The sequence below is a fragment of the Protopterus annectens genome, chromosome 2.part2 (genome assembly GCF_019279795.1).
Source record: "Protopterus annectens isolate FY-2018-M chromosome 2.part2, PAN1.0, whole genome shotgun sequence".
In the NCBI taxonomy this organism is placed as follows: Eukaryota; Metazoa; Chordata; order Ceratodontiformes; family Protopteridae; genus Protopterus; species Protopterus annectens.
The window spans coordinates 899,383,784-899,401,657 of NC_056730.1; the positions used below are offsets into that span (position 1 = coordinate 899,383,784).

Genomic DNA, 17,874 nt, shown 5'->3' on the forward strand with positions numbered 1-17,874 from the left:
ATGGGAATGCCTTTGGATCATTGTGAGGCTTCCATTGGTTGGGTGGTAGGGATTAGTTAGATCATGCGCAGAAATTATGATAGATTATGAGGTTATAGTTTGCTACTGTAGCATAGGAAGGGGTACACCGAATGATGTATGGCCTAATGACCTAATGGTGGTGAGGGATGGAAATTTTTGGTTGGAGAGAGGGGGAACAGCCTGGTCAGGCTGGTGGGCAAAGAAGAGGAGAAGGCTTGCCCTCTTCTGTTCCCCCTCTGGTGTTGGATGTGCAATTTAATAAGTTGGGAAGGAAAGTGAGCGGTTGCTCTGTTGGATAAGTTAATAAGCAAGCTGAGCTGCTTATTTAGTTGATGGTATAATTCAATATATTGAAGGTGAGCGGTGTAACGCTGCCTTGTTAGTGGAAGGATAAGTGAGCAAGTGGGGGACGCTGCTTATTCAAGGGTGAGTGGTTATGCTGCCCTTATGGTTATTTTATTTTATGCTTTCTTCCATGGATGTTATTATCACCCGAGTCAAGCTTTTGGTTGAAAGTAGTAAATATTGGTTAACAATCATGTTTATGGAAGTTTAATAAAGGTCGTCAAATGTCATTTGGTGCTGTGTTTTTATTGAAGTGGACCAGGACAAACAAATATTAATAAGGAAATTGTAGATGTTTCCTTTTTTACTATACTTTTCTGCCAAGTTTTATTTTTTAATGTTTTGTGGTACTTTTCATGGCAATGTTAAATCAGAGCTATGTCAATTTCTATTAGGGCTATGATTTAGTTATGCATCCTAGTTAGTTTAGTGTTATTTGGAATATTTTTATTGGCCTGATTTGCCAATAATGCCATTTTCAGATTAGCTAGGTGGAAGTTATTTTATTTTTATAAATTAATAAATTTACTTACTTATATTCCATGATTTACAATACGTGTTTCTAAGACTTTGATTTATGTGGGTGAAGTTGCTTTTGTATGGTGTGTGTGTGTGTGTGTGTGTGTGTGTGTGTGTGTGTGTGTGTGTGTGTGTGTGTTCAAGGGGAGGGAAGTTTTTTTTTATGTGTGAATGTATGTGAACTGATGTGCCTGTTGTTCTGTTATGGTGACTGATGATGTACATATAGCGGTGATAAGAAAAAAATATATATATTATTTATATATATATATCTATATCTATATATATATATATATATATATATATATATATATATATATATATATATATGTATATATATATATATATATATATATATGGGAGCCCTTCATTTGTTCGAACTTTTAAATGTTCGAAACTCATATGGCTGACACCATATGAGCGAACGTTTGAAAGACCGACAAATGACAGAGGAGATCCCGCTAAAGTACAGGACTGGGAAATTCCCCTTTCCTGCACTGTAGTGTGATCTCGGATTGAGAATATTTAAGTAGCAGGGGGTATGGGGGTGCAGGAGGGCTTGCCCCCCTGTATAACACAGTTTTACTGTGTTTATAGCTAGGTAAATGGTGCTATTTCAGGATGCCGGTCTTTCGGAATGTCGATCATATGGTGTCAGCCATATAAAAGTCAGCATTCTGAATGGTTGCCATTCTGAAGTAGACCTATAAAAAATATATATATATATTCTGTACTAGATACATGTTTTTATTTCACCATTTACTGGTAGCAATCTTAATCTTTAATTTTTGCTGGGTTGTATTTGAACCAGTTTGATCAGTTTAACTCCATTTGCTAATATGATATTTGAGGATGCATTATCATACAGCAGACACCCACATATTCTCTATGTATATTCAACATATATATATTTATATAGTTTTTGTGAAATGTGTTAACAGGAATATTTTGTTACATAAAGACACGCATGATTGCTACTATGACAACATATATGTGTGTGTGTGTGTATTTCACTGTCATCTCAGAGTGCGAAGACTTAGAATGTTGTAATGCAGGCATTATGGATTGCTGAGGTTTAAAAACAAATAGCCTAAAAGGATGCTGGGAATAAAAGTACTGCCAGATACATACAGTAGACATCAATATATCAAGCAGTAGTATATACAGTACTATTGTAGCAGTAGTAGTAAGCAACCAATGAAGTTACACACTGAGAAGCAGTTCTTGTGCAGTAAAACATGGCAGACAAAAAATAAAGAATGTTATGTAATGAAAGTATGAATTAGCTATCCAAAATGTATGTCCTTGGGTGACAAAGAAGCAAATAGTAGCAGAGGAATGGACTAGGTGCACCAACAGGTTGCACTATGGAACATCGGCTCATTAATTCTAGCACACGTGGTCATTTGGCATAGTTGAAAGGGATATTCCTCAGCTTGTTTGCAAATATGGATAATATTCGGGGAATGTTATTTGACGAATAAAAATATGAACAGTAAGAGAAATAGCAGAGAATCTAAAATAAATCTTCATAATTGCAAAACAATTCAGGAAGGCGTGTAGGAAGGTGAAATCAGACAGTGAGGCATACAAAAAAGTGAAAAATGAACCCTTTCCTCAAATTATAATTAATAAAATGCATTGATGGTACTGATGGTGTTATGTATAGCTGTGGCATGGCCTGTACTCTAGTTACATAATGTTTCATGCAAACCACACAGGTCAGTCAGTCAGAGTCTTCTATAAACAGATGTCCCTGTTAGGCAAGAAATTGACAATCAGTGATAGTTTTCTCTTGAAATATTTTTAGTTTATGTTTTACACTGCACAGGGTATGCATTTTGCTGAACATTGTTTCTGTGTCTTTCCCCAAATTTGTTTACAAATATGGGTTTCAGATTATACTAAATTCTTAAAAGACTTCTCTTACTCCTTTGGACAACTTGATTTTGAGGCACTAGTGAGAACTTGATAGGGGAGAACTGAAATGTCACACAGTTAGTCTACTTTGGATTTTGAAGTAGCTTCATGTATATGAACCAAGCCTGAAGCTAGCTGGCATCAGCCAGGAGAAGGATGCAGCTGTTGAATGTTACATCCATTCAGCTAGACAACTTCTTCTGAATAATCAATACTATCTGAAAAATTAAGGTAACATTTCAGGTTTATTAAACAGCTGACAAAATGCATAACAGTCATCATTGTGTATTATTTAACTTTTAGTAACATGTATACTGACTTGATGGTTGATACTTTGTTTAGTAAATGATAATATACATCTTTTCTTGCAGGTCAGAGTAAAAGTGCCATCATGGGTCCAGAAATTATTATATTTGACATGACCATCATTAGAGGATTCTGGCAGATACGGGAAAGAAAACAGAAAGTACGTCAGAGGAAGGAAGATGAGCGAGAGAAAAAAAGTGCACTGACAAAGTAAGTTAAACTTAGCATGCTTTCCTGTTCATTTTATTAGCAAACTGTCACTATTTATGAAAATTTATGCTTACATGCCACTAGACAAATCAAGTGAAAATATCATTATGCCCCTTGCTAATAACTTACTGTCTATAAACTGTAGCAGAATACAACCTTAAGAATGTCAGGAGCAGATTTCTACAACTTATTTTGTATTTTATTATTATGGTAGTATTTATATTGCATTTTTTCTCCCTAAGCCTTTACTGAAAAACAAAAATGGCCTGGATTGATATGTATTTACACTTTGTTGACCAGAATACCAAAGATATTATTGAATAGAATATATACAGGCAATGATCTGAGAAAAAAACATTTCTGCATAAGCATACAGTACAAATCAAAAACAGTCAAACGTTTGGTACACATAGAACTCAAAATATTATATACATTGTATATAGTAGTATGCAACAAAAATCCAATGGAAAACACATGGAAAAATACAGCAAAAGGTAAGTAATAGGCAAACTGATTTCTTGATTAAAAATAGTATTTAAGTCAGAATGCAGGCAGAATAGCATTGTTATTGTGGCTATAAAAAAACTGAATGAGAGGGGCAGAGCCTGAATGGCTAGCTGAAAGCAGCAGTATTTTAGAGCTCCATATAACTAGTTAAATAAGACAGGAAAAAATATTCTTTTTTTTTTCTTCAAAGTATAAAATCTTACAAATAAAGGACTAATTTACATAATTAGAAACTGGTGAAGTTTTACAAATAATTTCCTGTCAAAAAAGCTTGGAGATATATTCACTTGTCAAAATGAGCAACTCAAAGAATTCTCACCAGGATGCTGCCTTAAAGAAGGAACTACAATAGATGGCATCTACCCTGCAGAAGTTGTCTTTGAAGATGGATGATTTTAAAGAGAACCTGGAAAATCTTAAAACAAGCAGTCAAAAACAGGCTGACACCCTCAAGGAAATGCTACAACAACACCAGAAAGGATAACAGGAATAGAGGTTTCTCTAAATGACTTAGAAAGCAGACTTAAGGAAGAGGAAATGCAGAAAGACCTGCTTCTTAAACAAAACGGTTGGTTAATAAAGTAGATGACTTGGAAAATAGGGAGAGGAGAAATAGCATCAGGATTTTCGGATTACCTGAAAACACAGAAGGTGAGGATATTATTTCCTTTTTATCAAGCTGGATCTCTGACTTTTTAAATTTAAAAGAAGGACTTTCCTTTGGCATTGAAAGGGCACACAGAGCTCTTAGGAAACCTGCCACTAACTCAAACTCTCCTCCTAGGTCAATAATTATCAGATTTCTTGCATACTTGGACAAGGAACTGATTTTAAGATCTGCTTGGAGGAAGGCACCTCTAAAATATAAACAGAGCCTGATAAGATTTGATAATGACTATTCATCTAGAATAATGGAACAAAGGAAAAAAGTGTGGCCAATGATAAAGTTTCTGAAACAAAATAACATCAAGGCACAACTTGCATATCCAGCTAAGAATAGAATATTGTATGCCAATGAGATGAGGATTTTTATTGACTTAGATGAAGCCTCTTAATTTATTAAAACTAATAATGTGATTACTTTACCAGAAGATATGGATTGGATGTCACCTTCTCTCAAGAGAACAACATAAACAAATGTCTGGGCAGATGTTAAAAAGAAGCAAAAGACTGATACTGTTACAGTCAAATCTCTCAAAGCATCTATGATATGAATTGTTTTAACATTACTTTAAAGGACCAATGTTACTGCTTGGAATTTTAAAACAAAGGTAACTAACTACTGGAATCTTTATCTATATTTTTTGAAAATAGATGACACATGAGAGTTTTCACATTACCTCAGATATGTAAAACAGGGTACTTTTATTTCACAGAAGGAGGGTTATATAGCATATAAAATATGCATACTGTAAATCAACATACATAGTATATGTGTATTTTCTCTTAATTTTCTCTTTTCTTTCTCTCTTCTCTCTTTTCTCATTATTTATTTTAACTGCATCTTGTCTCCCTTTCTAAATTCTCTCCTATTTACTATACTAATATAATCTGTATATATTTAATAACTCACTATCTATACATAGATAAATAATAGTCTAAAATAATCTAGTTTTAAGGTAGACTAATTGGAATAGTGAACTTAATTAATTGTTATTACAATATTTATTAGATTAATGATGGTCACTGTTATGCTTATTGGGATTGGGGACATGTTCGTGATTAACTGTGAAATATTCCATTCATGTACATATGTCCTTTGAATTATTTCCATTTAGTATTAACAAATACATAAAAAAAAGGAGGGAAAATGTACTGTTGGTTAAGAGAAGTGAAGCTTTCTTCACATTCTATTTGCATTGCCATAGCAACAGTAAACAATCGCTGCAGTTTCTAAGGACACTGTGAATCTGCGAAGTGCATTTAGCCTCACAAATAACAAAGAAAAAGTAATGTTGTTTAGCTATTAAAATGAAGAACAACCTATTCCTAAACAAGGTAAAATAAATACATAATAGGATTATTTGTAAATATTTTATGATTTATCCTCAAAGGATTACATATTCCTGAAAACACAACTGAAATGTTCCCAAACTACGTGTGCACTGAAATGTAGCTGCTTGATTAAAAAGTATTACTCACTTTAACATGCTGATTTCACAAGCTGTCTGCACTGTAAAAGTTACATGTTATATGTTACTTGAAATTGTCAGTCTCTAGAGCATATGAAAGGATACATATTACTTTTTGCAACGTTATCTTTGCAGTTACCTCACACTCTGTACAAAATCACTTGGTAACTGATAGCTATTCATTTAAAATATCAGCTTAAATATTAAATGTACCCTTGAAATGCTAATGACATTTTGACAAAATATAATCTGAACTGTAAATTGAATGACTTGAAAGAAGTGAAGTAATGCATAGATTTCAAAGACAATTGTTGACACTACAGTAAAAGTAAAAATATATATTCACAAGGAAGTATTGAAATGTTTTAGTCTTCCAGTTAAAATAGCTTATTGTCAACATTTTGCGATATCAGAAAGTTTGAAGAGCTAGGAAATTACTATTCTTTGTCTTTATAATGATTATTAGATAGATGTTAGACTCTGCTTAGTTTAATGAATTGTGACATATGTTTATGAGGAAAAGTGGACTCAATTACTCACATTGGACTACACATTCCTGGAAACTCAACTGAAATGTTCCCAAATTACTTGTGAATTTAAATGAAACTACCTGATTAATAAGCATAATTGACTTTAACAACCTGACTCCATAAGCTATCTGCTCTATATATGTTACATTATATATATCACTTGCATATGACAGTCTCTAGAGCACACGAAAAAATACATATTATTTTTGCAACATGCTATATTTGCACTAACCATACATTCTAAACTAACTCAATTGGCAACTGACAAGTTATTTATTTGAAACAACAGTCTAAATATTAATTGTGCCCTTGAAATATTGTTGCCATTTTGACAAAGCAAAACCTGAATTGAAAAAGGAATGATTTGAAGAAGTGAAGTATTGTGCAGATTTCAAAAACAGCTATTGACACTACAATATAAGTAGAAATGTATACATGCAAGGAAAATTTGAAATGCTTTATACTTTTAGTTAAAATAGCTTATTGTTAACTTTTTGCTTTATCAGAAAATTTAAAGAGCTAGGAAATTATTTCTAATTTGTCTTTATAATATTTACTAAAGTGATGTTAGTCACTGACTTGTTTAATGGATTGCGAGTCATATACAAGACGGACTTCTGATTATTATTTCTGTTTACCTATGTTTGCTGAATTTATTGTATTAGTACTGATTTAAAACAAGGGGAAGAAAGGGAAGGGAGCTCTGTTTTTGGTCAAGGGAGGAGAGGTTTAAGAGTATTCTAACTGCCCCAAGAACTCTCTAAGATGCTCTAAATACTATTTGATTAATACTTACCTAAGATATTTCTTGATTACCATATAGGTACTTTCACATTCATTCTAGACCTGATGTGATTATCCATTCTGGAAGCAGGAGGTGTCCTATGCAGGATGGGAATTGTCAGGGTGATCATAGTTCATTCTTAGACTCTGCTTTGTAAATCTATAAATATGTAAAAGCACTGCACACTAGAATGTAGGGCACCTCTACTAAGAGTCACGATACCACTGATAAGCCATGTCTTTTCATAAGTGTAAGTTGAAGTTGGTGAGCTGAAGAGTGGGAAAGTAAAGGAAGACAGTACACCTACAGTAAATTCATATTTCATTGGTAATCACTCATTGTCTCCTGTAGAGTCCTTTTAATCAAATTATTTTAGTAATAATTTATTTGTTGTTGGCTTATTTAGTGTATGCTCCTCTGTTGCATTTAATTTATCCAAAATTATATATCTGACATGTTTGGGATCTCTTAAGAGTAACTAAATATTGGATATTTTCTAAGTCAACAAAATAATTGTTTACACTACTAACATTCTATAGAATTTCATATCTCTTTAAAGAAAATTCTCAATATAACAATTTAACATATGGAGCTTAGCTGATATTGTTGGTTAAAGGTATGAGTGATAATCCAATAGCTCTATCTTTATCTATTGGATTAGGAATTACTTTTATTCCATGTTTAATAAGAAATTCATATTTACTTGTATTTGATACTTTAGAATTAATGTTTTTAGAAGTACTTTTTTAAAGCCTGATCAGAATTTTACCCTACTTATATTTAAAGAAGAAAGAGTATTAAATTGCACTCCCAAGTTTACACACATAAAAATAACATCCAATGTTATCAGAGAATATGGCATAACTACTATAATCAAAATAAAAAAGAAGCAAAAAGTTTCTTCCAACAATAACTTGAAATGGATTTAACATTCTTATCATTAAATACCAATGGCTTAAATAATACAAATAAAAGATCAAACTTACTAAAATATTTAAATCTAAATAAGGCACAAGTAGTATTTCTCCAGGAAATGCATTTTAAGACTAATGATAGCTTTATTTGGAACCCTAAGGACTATACAGTCTTAGCTCAATCCTCCTATAGAACAAAGACAAAAGGAGTATCAATTCTCTGGAAGAAAAACATAATCACTCCAAAAGTTATTTATAAATATGAAGACAAAGAAGGTCTACTAGCATTTGTTATAATTAAATTTAATAACAGAATATGGATCTTAGCTAATCTATATTGGTTCCAAGGAATTGGAGCAGGAATGGTTAAAACACATCTAGATTTTATTTCCAACAATTATAAAGGACATCTTATACTGGGGAGAGACTTTAACTGTACCTTAGAAGATTCTGAAACCACCAAGATGTCTTTTTGCATAGCAACTATTTCAAAATCCTTAAAAAATGGATTGATTCATTTCATTTAATTGACGCTTTTAAAGTAAAAGATGATAAATCCTTAATATTTTCCCATAAAGACCATAGATTTGGAACACAAACCAGAATAGACAAATTATTCGTAGTTCAAGATTTACAAACAAAAATCCTCAACTTCTCAATAGTTCCATGCCCCTTCTCAGATCATGACTCTCTGATAATGAAGCTCCAAATAGAGTTTAAACCTTTAATCCTCTCAACTAGAATTCCATCATATATCATGAAAATTAAAGAATTCAGACCCTGGATGTTGTCAGAACTACAATTATTTCTTGAAATTAATAATACAACAGAAATCAGTAGAGTCACTGTTTGGGACTCATTAAAAGCGTATTTGTTTGGTAAGACCCTCAGCTGTTACAAAAACAAAGTTAGAGAGTGGAAATCTGAATCATTAGACTGACAAACCAGACTCTTGACAGCAAAATCTAAAAAAAATCAGAATTGTTCAGAAGTCAAAAAAGAAATAGAGGAATTAAATAAAAAATATAATGAAATTCTAACACACAAAACTTGTCTAGCCTTGGAAAAATTAAAAATAAACTCAATAGCCACCTCCAAAGATATCTACATAACTTATCTACAAGAATTAAAATACAGTCTAAAGCAAATAACATTAGTAGTATATATCATGAAACGCGGTGGTGGTGCTGCGGTAGAATTGTCACTTCACAGTAAGACATTGTCCTGTTTTATTTTCAGCTAGAGTGTCTTCTGTGTGAAGACATGCATGAATGGGCGTACCTTTGTTGAAGGTTGTGCATCAGGGCTAGCAACTCGGCACATAAAAATCTACTGCCAATCATTAGCAGACCGGAGTTCTGCTGTGGCAACCCCTAACTGGGAAAAGCCGAAAGACACAACAACAACAAGTATATATCATGAAAAGAAAGGGAAAAAGTATCAGATATAGAATATATCCTTGAAGCATTTCAGTTCCATTATATGGAACACTTCAAAAAAGAAGATTTAGATACCAACCAAATAAACTTAGATACAAACCTTATCAATATAAAAAAATTTCTCGAACACTTAAAACTAGACATACAAAAACCTATATCCTACAAAGAAATTGTTGACAAGATAAAAGAAAGTAAATCTAACAAAGCTCCAGGGATAGATGGTATAATTACTGAAATTTGCAAACTCTTCCCTTCAACAGGAATCTCCCTTTTTCATAAAACTTTGCTAGAAGTCCAGTCAGAAGCAAAAATACCACCCTCATGGAAATATTATCTCATAACACCAATTCTAAAAGATAATAAACCATCAGACCTTTGCACCTCATACAGACCTATATCATTACTGAATATGATTACAAAATATTCATGTCAATACTAGCTAACAGAATGAAAATCCCACTTTCAAAGACAATTAATAATGATCAAACTGGATTTTTATATAACAGGCACACACATGATAATATTAAAAGGATACTTACTCTTATAGATTATGTAAATAAAGAAGATAGAGAAACACTTGTAATCAGATTATACATAAAAAAAGCCTTTGATTCCCTCAAATGGGGATATATATTTAAAACTTTAGCATTATTTGAATTTCCTCCTCCCTTCATCTTATTACTAAAAAAAAAAATATATATATATATATATATATATATATATATATATATATATATATATATATATATTAATAACTTAGCCTACATTAAATTAGGTCCTTTCACCTCAGAATATATCCATATAACAAAAGGTACTAAACAAGGATGCCCCCTTTCTCCTATTTTATTTGCTTTGGCTATAGAAATACTTGCAGAAATATTATGCAATAATCCAAGAATAAAAGGAATAGAAGTCTATGACCAGTACATATCTAAAATAATGCTTTTTGCTGATGCTATTTTATTAACCCTATCAAACTCCAGAGAGTCATTAGGAGAACTAGGAAAAGTAATGGAGAAATTTTATAAGATTTCAGGTCTATGCTTTAATAGCTCAAAATCAAAATTTCTATTTTTAAATAAGAAAAAAGAACTACAAGTTACAGATAAATCCATCATAGGAAAACAAGAACTTACACTAAATTATTTAGCAATAGTGTTATGCAAAAATATAAATAAAACAATATTAATAAATTATAAAAACATTATTGAAACAATAAAATATATATAGAAAAGTGGAACAAAAGTATATTAAGTTTTGAAGACAGATTGCAATTAATAAAAATGGTCTTATTGCCAAAAATACTATATGTAGCATTAGCAATACAGTTAATTCCTGAAAGATGTATTCTTAAAGAAATAAACTCATGTTTAATAAAATGTTAATGGTATCCCAAAAGGAATAGAGTTGCTCTAACTCATCACATTAGACCCTGGAAACAAGGAAGATTGAACTTCCCAGAAATAGAAACATATATAAAAGCATCTGTGCTTAAAACTACAATAGACTGGATAAACCCAAATTATTTTGCCAACTGGAAAGAATTAACAACGGCTATATTAACAAATGAATTTAATCTGTTAAAAAATGTTTTAATAGTAGACAAATCAAACAAACCCTGGTACATACTATGCATAAGTATACAATATAATATAACAAAACCCTCTAAAACAACACTGATTAATCATTACATCAATTCCTTTAGGAAACTTATCAATGCAAACATAGTTCTAAAACTTTAGTTTGACCTTTTAACCCCATTTACCATCACTAAGAACTTTCCTCACAAAATATATAGGGAAACAATAACCTCCTGGGAACAAATTGGATTATTATGCTGGTTTCAATGTGTAAATAAATTAAATGTATTAGATATACATATGATAAAAACTGCTTAGAATATTCCAACACAGGACTGGTTAACCTTACAAAGCATTCTAATGTACACACAAAATTTATGCCGATTAATTAATAATTCCTCATTTAAAGATATTTCAAATCTAATAAGTTTTCTGTATGAATTTATATATATAGTTGTGAAAAGAAAAATTCCATTTCAAATTTATATAAAAAGTTAATAACATATAAAACAATTCCCAAACCATCATACTGGCAGTTCTTAACAAAAGGTCAGTTATTGCAATTAACAGAAGAAATTAAAACTAACATCTTACTATCAGTTAATTATACCTCTAACACACAGTACTGGAAAATATTTAACTGGAAATACTTACATAGAGCATTTTTAACACCAGACAGAATTAAAAAGATTAGTACTACTACAAATGTTTTTTTGCTGGAGGTGTGAAAAGTCAAATAAAGCAGACTGGATTCAGATTTTTTTATGAATGTAATAAAATTAAATCATATTGGAATGGAATCAATCATTTTTTACAAGCTTTAGTTAATGAATCCTTTACGATAACTAAAGTATTGATAATTCTAAATGTAAATGAAGGTCCCTACCTGAATAAGACAAATATGTATTTGTTATGGATAATACTTGCTATATCTAGGAAATGCTTAACCAGAAGGTGGAATTCAAATACACCCCCAACCTTGGAAGAATTCTACACTTTACTGAAGACAACTGCATTGATGGAAATAAAAATCAAAGAACTACAAATCTATCCCAGGCCATTGGTAAATAATCCTTGGCAGAAAGTTATATCTTTGTTGGACACTCTGCAATAATCAATATTGTATCTCTGATAACTGATCTGTTAATTCTATATTTAATAGCATACAATGTATATAATTGAAAGTCAGGCTATTGTAAATATTGTATATAGTTGTTTAAAATTATATTTAAAATATTATGTAAATGTTATTTTAATTGAAAATAAAAAAAATATTTGAAGGAAAAAACTGAATGAATTAATAAAAGAATTGATGGATAAAGGATTACGAAAAAATAAAAAAGTATCAGCTGTGACACAACTACACAAGAATAAAGACAGAGTCTAGTGTCTGTTCTAACTGTATGACAGAAGTCCTTGCATATAGCCAAACAGGCATACTGCTGAGACATACCTATCTTGTTGTAAATCATGTGAATTCACTCAATAAGCACACAAACACATTTTGCATATTTTATATTTTGGAAGGTATGTTAGCACACGTCTCTTTCTTAGCATGAAAGTCAGCAGAGTCAAGTGTTTCTGTTTGAGAAACACTGGTACTACATTTTATGTTTCCCTCTGGTTAGTCACCTGTTTCAGCTACTGATTTTACAGAGATTACCTCACATATTTTTATCAGACTTTTGTAGACAGGTGAAACAACATTTATGAACTTTGCCTAGCAGCCTCCTTCACTTTACAAGTTATTATAAAAGAAGCTGAGTGACTTTGTCATTCTATAGCACTGATATATTTTTAACCAGGACTCAGAAGCACTAGCACTGTTTTGAGATAAAGTTCTATCCGATCTTAGTCGAGTCATATATTATTAGAACTAGAAGGAGAGTGTTGGTTTGTAAGGAAGTACTACTATGCCAGATGCTACTCTGTGGTTTGTAAGGGATATCTTAATTTGCAAGCTATAATGCATCAAAAGTAATAATAATAATAGTTTAAAAGAGCTTCGGTAAAATTTCAACATCCATATCAAGTAATTTAACACTAGAAGTAAAGAAAAGAAACCAAGTCAAACCACAACAACGGACTAGTGTAAAGAAAGAGCCACCAGCTAGTGAACACACTTTATTCCTCTGATGTCTCGGCTACCCAAGCCTTCAAGGAGTATAACATCAAAAATACACACCTGCCTAAATACATCTATCAATTACATAATTAAAACTAATTAAACAATTAAATAAAAAATCTCCAATTAAATTCAACATTTAACCCCTTAGGGAACAAAGTATTATATCTTAAAATATACACAGATTCTTTAAATAATAGTTGATTCTTAATATTACTATTATCATACATGGAGATATTTATTTTTTCCAATATAGTACCTCACAAACCATCACTTACACCTCCATGTTGTTGTTGTTGTTGTTGTTGTTTGTCTTTCGGCTTTTCTCAGTTAGTGGTCGCCACAGCGGAACTCCGGTCTGCTAATGATTGGCAGTTGGTTTTTATGGTGTCGAGGGTCCAGCCTGATGCCCAACCTTCAACAAAAGCACGCCCATTCAACACGTCTTTCAAACGCCCAGACTTGATTAAAATGTTCCGCTATTGAGCTTTCTCTTTTATTTCTACCTATATCCCGTATATGTTCCAATAGTCTAACCTTAAAAGGTCTTTCACTCGCCCCTATATAGAACAAATTGCAGGGGCAACAGAGGGCATAAATAATGCCCTCAGTATCACAGCCAAAACAACCTTTTGCCTGAAAAAAACATCCATTAATTTTTCTAAAACTCTTAGTGATATATTTACAGGCTTTACACCTTACACAGAGGGTAGCTCCATATTCTGTTTGACTTTTTTAGACAATATCACAAGACAACATAAATTTAGATTTAACTAAAAAAATCTTTCAAATTCCTTCCTCTTTTATAAGATATTATTAATACTTCCCCGATATTCTGATTCAGATCTTTAAGGGACAAAATGTAATCCGAGTAAAAGTTTAATAAACTCACCAAAACCTTATTAAAGCTACTATACATCATTGCAAAATATATATTTTTATTCTCATAACTTTCCTGACTTCTTTGTGAATATTTAAATTTCAACCCACATGCAGATGTCCTAGGGATATACTCTTTTAAAAATTTACACCTACATTCATCCAGTAATTCATAGCTAAAGCCTCTATTTTTAAACATACATACAGTTTTCCCCATCTCCATCACATAACCTTCTTCATTATTACACAGCCTGTACATACGTACAAACTCTCCATAGGGTATAGCTTGGATGGTATGAGGCGGGTGACAACTTTGGGCCATTAAATACTGTATTCCAATTTCAAATTTCATATAGACAGTTGTACAAATTTTATTATCCCTACTACTGCCAAAAAGGACATCTAAATAAGGGACACTTTGGCCTACCTTAAGCCCATCAAATTTTAAACCAAATCTGTTGATATGTAGCTCATTTGTAAAACTCTCCACCTCATTAATAATACCCTCATATAGGAAAATTAGGTCATCTATAAACCTAAAGTACTTTTTTACATATTTACAAAAAAATTGTGCTCTCTCTCTCTCTCTCTCTATAGATATATACATATGTATATATATATATATATATATATATATATATATATATATATATATATATATATATATTCAGCCTCAAACAAGCTCATACTAAAGTTGGCATAAGAGGGGGCAAAAGATGCCCCCATGGCTGTACCTTGTTTTTGCATAAATAACTTTCCACCAAATTCAAAAAAGTTATTTCTCAGACAAAAATCCAGCAATTCAATAATGTATTCTGTGCTGGACTATGTCCTAAAAAATATCTCACAGTGTTCCAACCCAAAGTCATGGTTAATACTGGTATAGAGGCTTTCTACATCTATCATTATCCAATACATATTTACACTCCATTGGACAGCCTCAATTTTTTTCAAAAAGTCAAATACATCTTTTATGTATGCAGGTAGCAATTGTACTTTAGGAAAAGGATAGTGATGTAAAAACTACCCTGTTTTGCACAAAAAAATATTCCTTTCCAGAAACTATAGGGCATCCAGGAGGATTAATTAAAGATTTATGAATTTTTGGAAGACAGTAAAAATGGGCCATCTTACAACCCTCCATCCCAAACTTCTTCTTAATATCCTCCAGAGAAAAATAATCTATCCTATGTCCATTTTTCAAAAATTCACCATATTCAGTTAAGGCTGTTGTATAAATCTCCATTTCCACCTTTTCATAAGTATTGGCATCATCCAAATGTTCATTACACATGTTTAAATATTGGCCACAATTCATAATTTCTAACTTATTAACCTTATCAGCAGGTTTGAAAATAATATCATTCCTAGCACTCAGTGTAGTTAACACTGAGTGCTAGGAATGATATTATTCCTAGCACTCAGTGTAGTTAACATTTTCTACTCATCTTTTGTTAAATTATAGCTGGTAATTTTAAACTCAGAAAAACTTTTTTCAACAGCAAAGTTGAACATTGAATAAAATGCTGAATCCCTTCATGAGTAAAGGGTGGGAGAAACAAACTTTTATAACCAATATTCCTTGTATCAAACAACATATAAGCATTGACATCATCTTCTGAGTAACATGAATAAAAACTTTCATTCATGGAATCATCCAAACTTTCGTCACAATTCACAACATTGTCAACAGGGAAAACATTATTGTTAATTTTTTTTTAAATGCAATTTCCTAGCAAGTCTAAAAATATCAACTTTAATTTCATATAATCATGGTATAACTTTTGGTATAAATTTTAAGCCACAATTTAAAACAGCATATACTGCATTGTTTAAAACATAGCCAGACAAATTTACAATGTATGAGTCACAGTCATTAACAAATGGTAAATTACCATTTACCTCTTTTGTAGTACTGCTGCTGCTGTGAGTCTCTTGAATATCCACTACTGGATTCTCTCTGGTGCTTTTTACTCTGAAACCCCCCTTTTGGTGCATTCAGTTCCCTCTAAAATGTCAGTTGAAACTGTTCCTCTTGTTCAGCTCTAGGTAAAGAGGGGAAGTCATTCTTATTCTCATAATCTCCTTCCCATGAAGAACTAAAGCCTTCCAAAGTAGACATAGATGTATTCGCACACCATCTTCCATTCTCTTCCTCTCCTTCAAACCTCACATGACCTTGCGGCCTTTTGCGATTGGATCATGTCTGGAAGGCTCTACCATTGGGCAGGATTCACGAAACCTCCGTGTAAGAGTTAATATGTCTTACACGGAGGCTGCAGTTAAACGGAGTGACGTCAGCATGCCATGCATATTCATGAGGGCATGCTGAATCACACCCTAGGCTAACACAGTCCATGTAGGAAAGTAGGGGGCGTGTCCGCACAGCGAGTTCTGAAAAGGGACATGCCCCCAGAAGAGCCAGAGTCCTGAAAGTAAACTCCCACGAGCGAGTCGGCAGAAATGTCAAGAAACACAACAGCACACATGCCCCCACAGACTATAAACCCAACTGTAATGTAAAATGTAAAAATTAACAGTTTAATTTTTTTTTTATAATTTCAAAAATGTTTGCCCATACTTGCGCTCGTTTGCACGGGTGTGCCCTTCGCTCAGCCACAGTTAGCAGTCATTTGAAAAGCATATAAGATCTAAATATGCAAATTAAGCCAAGTAGCAATAGCGTAGCAGTAGAGATGTCGGCCAAAGAGTGAAATGGGCCATGTATTTTTGAAGAAATCTGACACAATAAAAAAAAAAATTTATAAGTGCCCATAGCTGAGCAGCGCTCTAACAAGCTGAGTATGACTGCCCGCAGGTGAGCAGTGGTTTAATAGGTGTAATATGAGTGCCCGGAGTTGAGCAGTGCTTTAACACACTGAAACTGTGTGCCCGTAGTTGAGCAACATTTCACACAGTGTAATATGCGTGCTCATAGCCAAATAACGCGTTAACCAGTATGAGCCATTTGCCCGGAGCTGCGCAGCGCGCCAACCGGCTTACCGGTGGGCAACGTTGAGCGAGCTGTATCAAAGCCGCCTTTACACAGACACACCTCCTAGCCTGTCTAGACAGTAGTAAAATAAAAAAAGCAATGCCCAGGCTCGAACCCAGGATACTGTGCAGCATAGTCAAAGTACTGAACCGCTAAGCCATGACAGTTGTACTGAGAAATGCAGTATTAGCATATATATAGGAATGAATGGAAATAGAAGCATGACAAAGCAGGTTTTCTTAAGCTGATACATTTCCAAAATGGCCAATCACAGATAAGTGCAGGAAAAACGGCATATATAAGCCCCATAGGCGGGAATACAAAGCATAACTGATTGTGGAACCTATTTGCAGTCAGGATGGCAGGTGTAGGAGAGGGCAGTCATTTCCGAACACAGAGGTGGGGTGTTGAGGAGTCCAAATATATGGTTTGGCTCCTAGTCCACGATCATGAGGCTCAACTCATGCAGGGCCAGGTTCCCTGGGGTGCGTACATGGCAGAGACATGGAACCAGTTGGCACATGATCTCACCAGTGCCACAGGCATACTAAGGACTGGTGAACAGGTCCATCACCACCATGCGGACCTGAAGAGACGTAAGCAGGACCAACTGAACCGTTGGATCCAGGAGGCCCGGCAAATGCCCAACGCCCCACTACTGAGTAAGT

The 17,874-nt window shown here is 33.1% G+C and overlaps 1 protein-coding gene across 2 annotated transcripts in view; it reads left to right on the plus strand.

The window, feature by feature from the left end:
- Positions 1 to 17,874, plus strand: part of LRRC2 (leucine rich repeat containing 2) — a 1,468,862-nt gene that overhangs the window by 296,570 nt on the left and 1,154,418 nt on the right. The window contains exon 2 of one of the 2 annotated variants that reach the window (XM_044064215.1): positions 3,177 to 3,321. The exons of the other annotated variant lie outside the window; for it this stretch is intronic. Within the exon in view, the coding sequence (XP_043920150.1) occupies positions 3,197 to 3,321 (125 nt within the window). The 5' untranslated portion in view covers positions 3,177 to 3,196. The remainder of the gene's footprint in view (positions 1 to 3,176; positions 3,322 to 17,874) is intronic. 2 annotated transcript variants of the gene reach the window in all.